Source organism: Mastigoproctus giganteus, chromosome 8, assembly GCF_048544385.1.
Source record: "Mastigoproctus giganteus isolate SK-2022 chromosome 8, ASM4854438v1, whole genome shotgun sequence".
Lineage (NCBI taxonomy): Eukaryota > Metazoa > Arthropoda > Arachnida > Uropygi > Thelyphonidae > Mastigoproctus > Mastigoproctus giganteus.
In genome coordinates, this window is record NC_143582.1 from 228,486,856 (window position 1) to 228,500,278 (window position 13,423).

The 13,423-nt window shown below is 36.5% G+C and overlaps 1 protein-coding gene across 1 annotated transcript in view; it reads left to right on the top strand.

Annotated features, from left to right (window-relative positions):
• LOC150082396 (splicing factor U2AF 50 kDa subunit-like) overlaps nucleotides 1-13,423 on the top strand; it is a 282,501-nt gene that overhangs the window by 146,565 nt on the left and 122,513 nt on the right. Inside the window, exons 7-8 of the mRNA XM_090380538.1 lie at nucleotides 1,893-1,917; nucleotides 12,189-12,268. Coding sequence (XP_090236664.1) covers nucleotides 1,893-1,917; nucleotides 12,189-12,268 — 105 coding nt within the window. The remainder of the gene's footprint in view (nucleotides 1-1,892; nucleotides 1,918-12,188; nucleotides 12,269-13,423) is intronic.

The following is a 13,423-nucleotide window of genomic DNA, read 5'->3' on the forward strand; positions in this document are numbered from 1 at the left end:
TTAGTCAAGAAACACTTGTCATGATGAACGAAGACGACAAATGAAAAGCAAGAAAAACACTGACAGGGAGAAAATTGAGCATACTGAGTTATGCAAAGCCATTAGAAAGAGGCTCAGAGAGGACATATGAAGATTTAACACAAGAAAAGTAGAACAAGCATTAAGGGAAAACAAAGGATTTAAATCAGCAGCCATGAGCAGTAATACAGAAAGACAAATGATACTGAAACTGAAGAATAGCGATGGTGTTCTTATAAACAGCAGAGAAGGCATAATTCAAATAGCAGAAGACTACTATAGAGAATTATACAAGGAGCAGGGGAATGATGCCAGCAGTGGGGAAGATGGATTGCAAAGTAGCAACACATACGGCATACCCAATATTCTTCCTGATGAGGCAGAACATGCATTGAAGAAAATGAAGAATCAGAAAGCCCCGGGGGAAGATGAAGTTACTGTAGAGTTGTTAAAATTGGGAGGAAGAGACATAACACAAAAACTGGCAAGGCTCTTCACAAAGTGCATTAGAAAAGGTGTGACGCCTAAGCAGTGGAATAATGCAATCATAGTTTTGCTACATAAGAAAGGAGATAAATCAGAAATTGGAAATTATAGACCAATTAGCTTGTTATCCCACATCTACAAGTTGTTCACAAGGGTCATTACTAACAGATTAGAAAGAATACTTGATGAGAATCAACCGAAAGAGCAAGCTGGCTTTAGGACAGGATTCTCAACTGTGGATCGCCTTCATGTAATATCACAGCTAATGGAGAAAGCAAATGAATATAAAACACCATTATGCCTGCCATTTGTGGATTATGAAAAGGCATTTGACTCCATACAGCATAAGGCAATGTTTCGGGCACTGGAAAGACAAGGCATAGATACCCCATATATTATGATTTTGAAGAAAATATACAAGAGTGCTACCTCCTTTATTAGACTAGACAAAGACAGTAGCAAATTTGAAATTGAGAAAGGAGTTCGACAAGGAGACATAATATCTCCGAAGCTGTTTACTGCTGCCCTTGAGGAAGCTTTCAGAAGATTAGACTGGTCGCAGAAAGGAGTGAATGTGAATGGAGAGTACCTAAACCATTTATGATTTGCAGATGACATTGTGGTCATAAGCCATGATCCCAAAGAATTAGAGGAAAATCTTAATCAGTTATGCACAGCTAGTAAGGATTTTGGACTAAAGATGAATATGGCTAAAACAAAAGTAATGATGAACAAGTATGCCACAGAAAGGGAAATAATGATTGAAGGAGCAGTAATTGAAAAGGTGGAGTCATATACTTATCTGGGACAAGTTATTAGCTGTAATAATGATAAATGGCTGGAAGTCAAGAGAAGAATAAATTTTGGATGGATAGCATTCAGGAAATATAGTCACATACTGAAGAGCAATATTCCAGTTTGTCTGAAACGTAAAATAATGAACCAATGTATACTCCCCACCATGACTTATGGAAGTGAAACTTGGGCACTCACCAAAAGAATGGAAGAGAAGCTGAGAACTACACAGCAAAGAATGGAACGAATCATATTGGGAATCAGACTGTTAGATAAGAAGAGAAACACATGGATTAGGCAACAAACTCAAGTAAAGGACATTGTTATCAAAACTAAAGAACTAAAATGGTCTTGGGCAGGACACATAGCTCGAAGGCATGATGACAGATGGACTAAGAAAATAACAGAATGGTATCCAAGAGGAGCTAGAAGAAAACCTGGAAGACAAAGGCAGAGATGGATAGATGAAATTCATGAGTTTGTGGGTAATAAATGGATGTCCAGTGCTCAAAACAGAAGGAACTGGAAAGTTGCTGGAGAGGCCTTAATCCTGCAGTGGATTGAAAATGGCTGATGATGATGATATTTGTGAGTACAGGCCTGTTGTGGTAAGCACTCGTGGCTCACCACAGATTTCTTCCCAAGCAGATGCTCCCCATACTCAACCGTGTGGACGCCGACATCGACAGCATAATAAGGAGCAAGTAGGACAGACACAAGTTTATCAAAGCCCTTGAACCTTGATATTTATTTATTTGTATTTCTTATGTATTTATTTCTGTATTTGAGTCTAGCTCTGTGTTTTTATGCTGTATTTGTATTTCTGTTGCATTTGTGATTGGTATTTTGTAGCCTTTTTGTATGTTCGCTGTATTTTGTAGCCTTTTGTATTTGTATGCTGCACTTATCTTATCTAGATGTGAACCCTTGGTGCTCGTCGCCGTGATGGGATATTGTGCTGTAACTCTACTTCACAATAAAGATTTATTTATTTATTTATTTATTTATTTGTGAAATGAATTAGGAAGTGTTTGGGAGGTTTAGATCTTTTCGCAGATAAGCTTGCTCTATTAGTTTGACAATTCATGGTAGTAGTAGTAGTGGCATGTGATGCAAGAAAGCAAGTGTATGAGCTTATGCAGCATCAGCCAAAAAAAAAAAAATCACACCATTCCCTCCAAATGCCTGTCCAGTTCCTCCTTAAATTTATTCAACCTATCAACTTCCACAACGACAGATGGAAGTTTGTTCCAGCAATTAACCACCCGCTGGCTAAAGGCAAATTTCCGCACATCTGTTCTACATCTGTCCTTTCTTAATTTGAATTTTTGCCCCCTTAGGTTCGTAATCTGAACAAGTGGAAGAATCCCATCAGAATTCAGCGTGCTCAACCAATTCAAGGCCTTATATACCTCAATCAGATCACCGCGCAGGTGCCTAGTCTCCAGCCACTGCAATTTGCAGAACTTAAGCCTCTCTTGGTAAGAGGATCCCTTTATTCCCCTCACCAATCTTGTTGCCCTTCTCTGTACACGCTTAAGTAAATCTACATCCTTCCTAAAATGAGGCCTCCAGACCTGTACGCAGTACTCAAGGCGTGGCCTGACCATTGCCTTATACAGAGGGATAATCACCTCCTTTTCCCTGCTAACAAAATTCCTATATATCATTGACAAAACCCCATGACCTGCCCTGGCAGCCTGTCTGCATTGCTCAGAAAACGTCATATCTGCCTGCACAATTACTCCCAGGTCTTTTTCATTTTCTACCACCTTAAGTAGGTAGAAAACGTACACACAGTTGGTACGTTTCTCTGGGGGTTACTTCTACCCATATACAGTACTTTGCATTTGAAAAGGTTAAACTTCAGTTGCCACTTCTTAGCCCATCTGCCCAAATTATCCAGATCCTGTTGCAGTAGCACACTGCCATTACTGTCATTAACAACCCTGCCAACCTTTGTATCATCTGCAAACTTCGACATTAAGCCTGATATACCTTCATCAATATCATTGATAAATATACAAAACAACAGTGGACCTAACACCGAACCCCCACTGATAACATTAGTCCAAGAAGAGCAGCACCCATTGATTACCACCCTCTGTCTTCTCCCATTTAGCCATCCTTTTATCCATTGTAGCAACTTACCCTTAATACCATTCTGCTCCAATTTGTACAATAGTCTTTCATGCGCAACAGTGTCAAAAGCTTTCCTGAAATCCAAATATATGATAGTGTATTCAATAGTAAGAAAAAGTGGGTGGGACATGCTGTAGGAAGTAATGAAATTTTTGGATATAGCGTACACGTGGTAAGAATATACCCAGATCCTTGACATAACGTGGCCTCGACAATGCTCCCCGCATACACACTACTCGGACTCCCTCCAGTCACTATCTGGCAGAGTAGAGGTAGCAAGATTATACACTAGCTGATCCGGATGCCTCCTAGAGAATTACCAATAGGTTCGGTCTCTGGTGTACTAACTAGCGGCGGGCCTGCGGACACCGTTTTAGAGTTGTACCCCCGAAATGTAAGGAATATTGGATCTCGCCACGACGTTCATCATAACCTCAAAAGTCATCAATCCTACTGCATGATGGAAGAGATAGGGAAGGGTTGACTGGAACTTAGCTCTAGAGACTAAACATGGGTTCCACCACTTCAAGCCTCCAATAAGCAAACTGGTGGTATTTCACCAGTTGATGAGAATCATCTACCACCTAGTAATCAAGATTATCTAGCTTACTGCCAGAGTTGAATACACCTCTGGTATTTCCCTACCTGAATAACACCCCATGTGTGAATGTCGATGCAAAATATTCATTTAGTTTGTTAACTACCTGAGCAGGATCATCAACAGTTGAACCATCGATATCAAGAGGACCAATCTGATTCATCCCCTTCCTTCTAGAGTTTACATAAGTAAAGAATTCTTTGCTGTTTTTCTTTGCATCCTTTGTCAAAGATTTCTTATAATCTGCCTTCACCTGCCTAACCTCCTTTGTAACTTGGTTACAGACCATTAGCATTAGCAGAGGCGTATGATGCAAGAAAAATTTGAATTTATGCCCTCTCAGGTGATTATTCTGAGCAAGAGAAAGATTCCCATCAGCATTGAGCATGCTCAAACCATTCAAGGCTTTATACACCTCTATCAACTCACCCTGCCAGTGCCTAGTCGCCAGACACTGTAATTTGCAAAACTTCAGCCTTTCTTCGTACGAGCAACCCTTTGTTCCATTCACTAATTTTGATGCCTTTCTCTGTACTCGTTCCAGCAGCTCTACATCCTTCTTGAAATGAGACCTGCAGACCTGTATACAGTACTCAAGGTGTGATCTGACCATTGCCTTATACAAGGGAATAATCACCTCCTTATCCCTGCTAGAAAAATTTTTGTATATCATTGAGAAGACACCATGAGTTACTCTTGCAGCCCATCTGTACTGCTCAGAGAACTTCATATCTGCCTGCACAATTACTCCCAGGTCCTTTACATTTTCTTACCAGTTTATATATATCATAGACTTCTGTGTCACATGTTTATTTATATGTATCCCATGCATTTTTCTTCTCTGTCATGTCTAATTAGTTCATCTGACATCCATTTAGGCCTAAATCTTGAACAATATTTCTTTTTGGTATAAAAAGCCTAGTAGCTTCCAAGATTAATGCTTTGAATGCTTCCCATTTTGAATTTGCTTTTGGTAACAACATCAGTTGGTCCCACCGTATAGAATTTAAATACTCTCGCAGAATTTAAATACTGTCTCACCTTTACGAAAGCAAAAACCCTTCCCACTAGGTGGCAGTGATCACAGCACACTGTGATCACTGCTACCTAGTGGTTCCTTTATCTGCAGGTTCTTGATGCATGAAGAATCACTACTAATAATGAGATCAACAGTATTACTTCCTTTAGTTGCCTCCCGAACATGCTGCTGTAGAAAAAGATTTCAATAAATCCACAAAAACCTTGCGAGTGACCAACCCACAAATTCCAGTCAATATCCGGGAAATTAAAATCCCCCATTATAAGGTACTCTAATTTACTGGACCCCTCTATTTCTCTGCACAACTGCTCATTATACTCATCAGATTCATTAGGCCTGTAACACACACCTACTGTCATTTTTCCTTTACCAGTGCTTATGTCACACCAAACAGACTCAACATTGCATTGTGCACCCACATCAATTGGATACACTTCCTTAGATTTTGTGTGTTTCTTAACTAACGGCATAACCCCCTCCTCCCTTCCTGTCCTGTCTATCCTTTCTGTACACATTGTACTCCCCAAATTCCAGTTCTGCACTGCGTATGTCTGTGTGACACCATGTGTCTGATATCCCAACAATATCTGCCTTTGCTGTCTTGACTAGCACTTCAAGCTCATCGAACTTATTACCTATACTCCTAGCATTGGTGTACATGCAAGTATACGTTCACCTCTTTATACTCTTAGTTACCCTAACGTAGCCCATGTATTTACTTGTTCCACTATGACTCCCAGCAATCCTGGAAATTCCCATTGCCTTGCTTTCCAGGCTGCTGCTCAATTGCATTTCAATAGAAGTAGTGCAAGAATCACTTTTACCTCTGCCAGCGGCTACTGTTAATCTATTAGTCCGTGTTTCCCCCCCAAGCTAATAGTTTTCCGACTCACCTAACTCTGCCTCGATAGCATTAGCAAATATTCTTGCTCCCTTTCTATTTAAGTGTATCCCATCCCTGTAGAAGCAGTCTCTCCTGTTAACAAGCACAGACCAGGCTGAGAAAAATTCTACCCCTTGAGCTTTGCACAGTCTCTCCAGGGCAGAATTGATCGACAAGTTTCTCATCATATACTTCCTCCTATCGTGTCTGGGTGGGCAGAATTGCAGACATTTTGAAATTCAACCCTAATTCCTGGCTTTTTTTCAGCATTGTCTTGTGCTGGTTAAATAATTCTCGTGGTCTCCTACTCTTAATATCATTAGTGCCAACGTGTACAACATCACCCTTTGTGCCCTTAAAGCGTGATATTGCATAACCCCCTTAAAGGATGATATCTATCCTACAACGTCATCAACCTTTGCTCCTGGCAGACATACCCTGGTCCTGTTCCATCTATCCTTTTCGCACAATATGTTCCCCATTTCCTTGACAATAGAGTGACCTACGACAACTAGTTCCTTTTGGACCAGCGCATTCTGCCTTGGGGTTTGCCGCTGTGTTGCGTGATGTTCAAGTGCAAGCTCTGGCATTGATGTGGGTGGCTGAGAGCTTGATGGGCTCCTCAATTTAAATCCTTCGAGGGCATCCACCCTGTCCTTCAAGCTCTCATATTAGCCCATAACAATGCCGAGTTGGCACCTGATTTCCTCGCACTCCTTACATCGCGCGCACACACACACACACACACACAAAGACATTTCCCTTGGCAATATCATGTCCCATTCCTGATTGCTCCACAAACATCAAACAAGCAGTGCATTTCAATAGACTGTAATTTGGAGGACAACCCCCCTGAGCTGCAGCACTTCCACTAGTTTGAGCCTTTTGCTTTGCTGCTCTGGTCTGAGTCATGATTTCTATTCAAGTTCAATAAAATTCCAATACAAAATATAACCCTAAACCTATATCCCAATGCAGTTATAACACTATATATATGTATTTCGGTATCGAATATTATCTCCGAGTTACATTATATGACTTTCTTATCTCCTGTCAACTTATATGTATTAATTTATCATGTTATGTTTGTAATAACTAGGTCACTATATTTATTTAGTTAAAAAGTACAATTCAATTGACAATGAAATTTAGTAAGATTAATAAATTTTGCTGATTAATTGATACTACTATACTCGCTATCTAGTTTTCCTTTAAACCTTGCGCTAGCACACGTATCGTATAATGGCGGTAAGTTACGAACGGTTAATCTACTGACATGAGGTATTATTTACTTTCCAAATCACGCTATCTAAATTCAAAATAAACCACAGAGCATGACTAGGTCTATAAGCTACTTAGAAAATAATTTAATCTAACAATTAAGTCAATGAGCGGCGAAGTATAATTAAAAACTTTTCATTCGTGGGAGCTGCAAAACCTGCCCACATGTGGATTTGATACTCTTTCCGATACTAAGTAATAACCTACAAAAGCTCTATCTAAATTCAGTTTAAACTAAAGTATTGTTACTAGGTATATAGATCAACTCAAAAAAATAAATTAATATGCCAATTTAAGTCAATAAAAAAGCAAAAACTTCTCTATTTGCTGGAGCCGTAAAAACTTCGCCTGTTCACATGTACTCTCGTACCCACTTTTGCCTATGTATAGGCCATGAGGTGCATGCGTGCGTGCATGTGTGCATTTTTCAAGATTGTTTCAAAATTACATTACATATCTTGTGGTTAGTGCTGCCACCTGTTATCAGTGTGTCTAAGTAATTATAGGACAGTTTATAATGGATTGCAACACAAAAATAGATTTTAAAATTAGAGGAGAAGATTGCATATGTCAGCTATTGTTTACTGATTTTGGCTTTTATAAGCCAAAATATTCTGGAATTCAGATCCCCCCCCCCCTCTCTCTCTCTCTCTCTCTCTCTCTCTCTCTCTCTCTCTCTCTCTCTCTCTCTCTCTCTCTCTCAACAGTTTAAAACAGAAATTGATTATCAATTATATTCCTCATGGATATATAAAATACCCTATGTGTATTACCATTAAATTTAGCTACCACTTCTGTTTTATATAGATGCTGCAATCCAGATTATGTCATAGAACAAATTTAGAACAAACAAGCAAGGAACTGACTTCGTTACATTCAGATAGAGCTTGATATCTGACAGTACTAAACATCAATGTGCATTACAAAATTTGCTATCTAAATTAAGTAGAAATAAACTTTAGTCTGTACGAACTTAATGCATATCCAAAGCTATACTGCCTACAGTAAATAAATTCTGTAAATGCTAACATGAATTCTGTCAGAGTCGATCCACTGGTGATTATACAGGCTTATGTACCCATCTATGAACAACTTAAATAAAAACGTTTGGTGAACCTCAAGCAGTTGCTCTTGATATTTCAAATGCTTTTAACTGTGTTTGGTGTAAATATGGATTACCAACTGTTTTTTATAATTGGGTATCCAGTTTTCTCTCTGACCACTTACTGTGAGTAATGGTAGACAGCTCTCTATCTTCTAACTTTTCTATTCTTTTTTCCACTCGTTACCTCTTGTATATTAATGACTTTCTTCTGTTGACTAGAAATCCTATACATAGTTTTGCTGATGATACCACATTGCATTCCACCTTCCAGTTTGAGAAACCTTTTGCCCTGCACAAACAGCTTTAACTTCTCGAATATCCACTACCAATTCCCTAAATTGCTGATCTCCAATTAATTCTCCAGCAGGGCAAAAATAACTTAGCTAATTTCAATCCCTGTAAAATTCAGTCCTGTCTTATCTCACAAAAAAATATTCTTCTGCTCCTATGCTTATTTTCGACAATGCTCAGCTTTCTGGACAAGATCACATATCTCTATTAGGAATTACCCTGATTTCTAATCTCTCTTGACATAAGCACATCACAAATATTATTTCCCCGCATCTAAAAAATCTCTTGCTCTCGATGTTGCTTTTCTTCCAAACCTACTCACTCCATACAAATCTGAAATCTGCCCTTCCATGGAATATTGTTCCCATATCTCCATAACTTCTCTCAGGCTTCTAGATTCCATTCAATAATAGAGGGCAGTTAAGTTAACTGACCCATCCTTTACAAAGGTTCTTCACTCTCTCTGTCTCATTGCCATTCTGTTTCTGCTTCATGCCTTTTCTGTAGATACTTCCGTGGCCACTGTTCTTCTGAATTTGCTTCTATAATTCCACATCTCCCTCCCAAAACAGTCCAAATCGTTTTTTGGAACAACCTCCCTCCACATGCTTTTCTTGAAAATTACAATCTAGACAAATTCAAGGCTAATGTCAACAAGTGTCCTTTTTCATCTTTTCAACCTTCAATCCAAATACTAAGTACTATACATTCTAATACTTTTCATGTTTGGGGTATTCATAAAAAAAAATAAATAAATAAATAAAATAAAATTATGCCTAATCATTTGGGGCTCTTATGCTGTAGAAAGGTTTTACCAGTCTGGTCGGAATAATAGCATTAATTTCAATTTTAGTTTTTAGTTTTTCCATTTTTATTCCTCAGTTTTTTTGTGCTTCACTTTACATTTTGTTTTCAAAATTCTAACATTAAATTTGAATAAAATATTCATTTCTTATCTAATGTAAATGGTACATAGGTATTGCTCTTATTGACTATTTCTAAAATGTTAATTAGTGCAAAGGGTACTATTGCCTGCAGCATAAAAGGATGCAATGTTCTAGCTTTTCTTCTTTTAGTGCTGAGACCTGGAATGAGATTCTGAATAAATGTGTAAAAGTAAAAAATCTATCTTAATTTAAGATAATTTAATATGCATATACTACTCCAGTTAACTCCAGACTGATATAAATTATATAGATTGTGTAAAAATTGACTATTTAGTAACTGCACACTGCTAAATTAAACATCTAAATCATAAAACTAATAATAACAATAGAAAAACTGGATAAGGAGTACAGAAACGTATGCATTATACAGTGGATTCCGGTTATTTGGGACACGGGTTAATCGGGGCAGCCGTTTATTTGGGGCAAATCTTAAAAAACAGAACCCAATCGAGAAAATAGCCAGAGTTTACTTCGCTTAATTGGGACAACATGCCGTTTAATCAGGAGACCGCAACACTGGAGATTACCCTATGATTGTCTCTGACCATACCATGTGGTTCCGTTGGAATTCTGGAGGTCACTATTCATTATAAATGGATAGTATATATGTATACAATCCATTTATGATAGTGCAATCTATCATAAATGGATAGTAAACTCTGATCTTATTGAATTTGCGATAATACCGACAGCTGGAATTCTGTGGGTTATTATGGTGAAATGTGTTTACACTTCCATGAAATCTTCAATCATATAAAAAAATTAATTTTCAGAATCTTCTCTTCATTCCTATGTAAAAATAGGAATGAAGAGAGACAACCACCAGTGAGAACAGACTAATTACTCCATTCTTAATGGCGCTTATTGTGTTACTGGCAATAGCTTATCTTTTTACTGTTTTAAATTTTAACTCCCACCCACAAATGTCAGTGAACATTTCTGTTCATTGACATTAACTCGTTAGTATATACTTATTACACTGACATAAACTCGTTAGTATGTACTTATTCCATTGACATTAACTCGTTAGTATGTACATATTACAGTGCATATTAATTATTCCGATTATTATGTATATTCTTCCGATTTTCATGTATCATTTAATTTTTTAATTGGTAAGATAAATTTGTGCTTATATATCTTTACTTTTATAGCCTGTGGATAATATTTCTCCTATTTTCGCTAATTAGAATCGCTGTTTAATAGAATTAAAATTAAATTCATAAACATGATCACAATGACCAGCGCTTACTACACATCGTATAGTGAATGGTACTTTACTATGGTGAGTCCATCGTAATGTGATTTGATTGTACATTCAATGAATTGTAAAGTGGTGGTCCATTGTACTTTTAACTATCTACGTGAAACTTCGGATAATTGAGGCAGCCGCTTAATCCGGCCAAAATGCACCAGTCCAGATGTGTCCCAAATAACCGGAATTGACTGTACATATTTTGTTTATTTCTTTTGAATATTGATCATTTAAAGCCCCTGATGAGTATGGAGCGATGTTTATGTGAATGAATAAAAAAAATATGTTCTTGTTTACGCTCTGACATGACCACCAGGTCACTGGAGTTTACAATAAATTAATCAACACAAGCATTAATTGTATTTAGCACTCACTGGCTTGAACCCCGGTCCATTCAAAGAGCATGTGCTACTGCACTCGCACTCCTGACCACTCATCTACATCAGGCCTGTATTGTATTTTCTTATTTTCTGCTCATAGGCAAAGTATAGCTCCTAATTAAGCCGACAGCTGATCTATGTTAGAGCATGATAGCTGGACTTTGTTTTTGCGTCATTCGGGCTCTAGCAGAATGAAAAAATAATAATAAAATACAATAAACTTTTACACACACACACATCTGACAATGTATAATATTTGTATGACCATTGATCGTTAAATATTGTTTATTTACTTACTAAATTAATGTTTAGTGTAATTTTTATATACTGCTGTATTATAAGGTGTTGTTTGCATGCAAGTTTTCAGACAGTATACACGGAAAAATATGGCCTTAGTCACTGATGCACCTAAAAAAAATATATATATATAAGGTGTTGTTGACATATTTATATAAGCTGCTGATAATATTGTTATGGATTTACTGCCACAATATTCAGTTACAGTAAATTTATAACAATTTAATCAGCTGCAGCACAGTTGTGCAACCTAACAGTAAAAGTGATTTGATCGTATCATTTCATAATTAAAAAAATATTTAATTGTGTTAATAGGCATTCCCCTTAGAATGGATTTTAAGGCCTTTTAAGTAAATTAATGAGTTCCAGTTATCATCATAGACATGCTTGTCAAGACCTTTTGAGCGTGTTATGTCTCTTTGGATGTAAAACTTGAAAGCAAGCTGTGGACATATTCCAGAAGGGTTCAATCTTCCATCTTGAAGGGTTTTGATAATGTATAATAGATTGTCTGACCATTGATCACTGTATAGCTTTCTGTTGCATTGATCCACTTAATAAATATTTAGTGTAATTTTTGTATACAGATAGTTCAGAGAATGGCATTTTTTTATGAACATAAAATAAATCATAGCGATTGAATTTGTGTTTGTAAATAGATTTGTTTTTAGGTGTGATATCCACAGTTGTACAAGATTCTCCCCATAAAGTGTTTGTTGGTGGACTACCAAGTTGTTTAAATGAAGATCAGGTCAGTTGATGATAATTTTAGATGTATTCATATGTTTTCTAACATATCTTTATGATTACTGTACTTAAATTATATCTATATTCCTTGCTAATGGTTTTTTTTTTTTAATATACTAGAACTTAAATTATAAATGTGTTTATTTTATTATGGAAATGTAGCTATTCATAATATTTCTCATTAGTTATTAACTTTTACAATAGTCAAGCTTATTAAATTGTTGATAGAAATATAAAGAAAACTTGCATTCCATATTCTGATATTTTTATTTTGTTAGTATCAAACTTCTTATGCAAATTTGTTTGTAAATAAAATTAATTTAACCTTTTATTATATCATTCAGTCTTTGTTTTATTTGTTTGGTACTTGATTTCTATAAGTTATTTAGTAATCTAGTATTTTTAAATCTCTTATTTAACTGAAATTTTGTATTTGACTCATTTAAATTTTAATTTTGTTAGACTCACCCTATATGTTAGTAATTAATATTTTAGCTTTAAATTTTGTTGAATGTGATTGATTGTATAGTTTATAAATTAGATATATGTTGCTTAGAAGTTTCTCATCTGTTTTTGCTTCTTTCCCCCATTTTAATTCGTAGCGAAGGTTATGAGGGTGGTAACCCCCAACCTAGTCGCTAATCCAAACCGTAGAGCAAACATCATACCTGTGACTTTTTGTGGGGACATAAACAGGCAAGTTATCAGTTTACAATTTAAAAAACAATCTGCCTTTCAGGAACAGCCACCTGGTGCTATTTATGTACCAAGTGGCAAATATAATTGAAGGTATCATGCACATTTAATTTGATATATTGAATTGTGTAGTAGGTTATAAAAATTACTTATTATCAGGTTTCGACAAATCCAGAATCAAGTATCACTTCCAAAGGTTAGGTGCCAGAATTCTAAGAATTACATGCATGTAATTCATTTATGATTTCATTTTTCTAATTCTTTGTTTTGTAAAAGACTACTGTAAAAATGCTACTTGTATCCACTAAAAATGTATGCATAAAACTCTGAATTGCTTGGTCACTGTGATAATCACCAGCAGTAGTGAGGACTAAATGAAAGAACAGCTACTTTTTGACTTAATTAGTGTCAATTTAAACAGCAGCATGTATAGAAGAAGAAGATATATTCTTGTTCTATACAA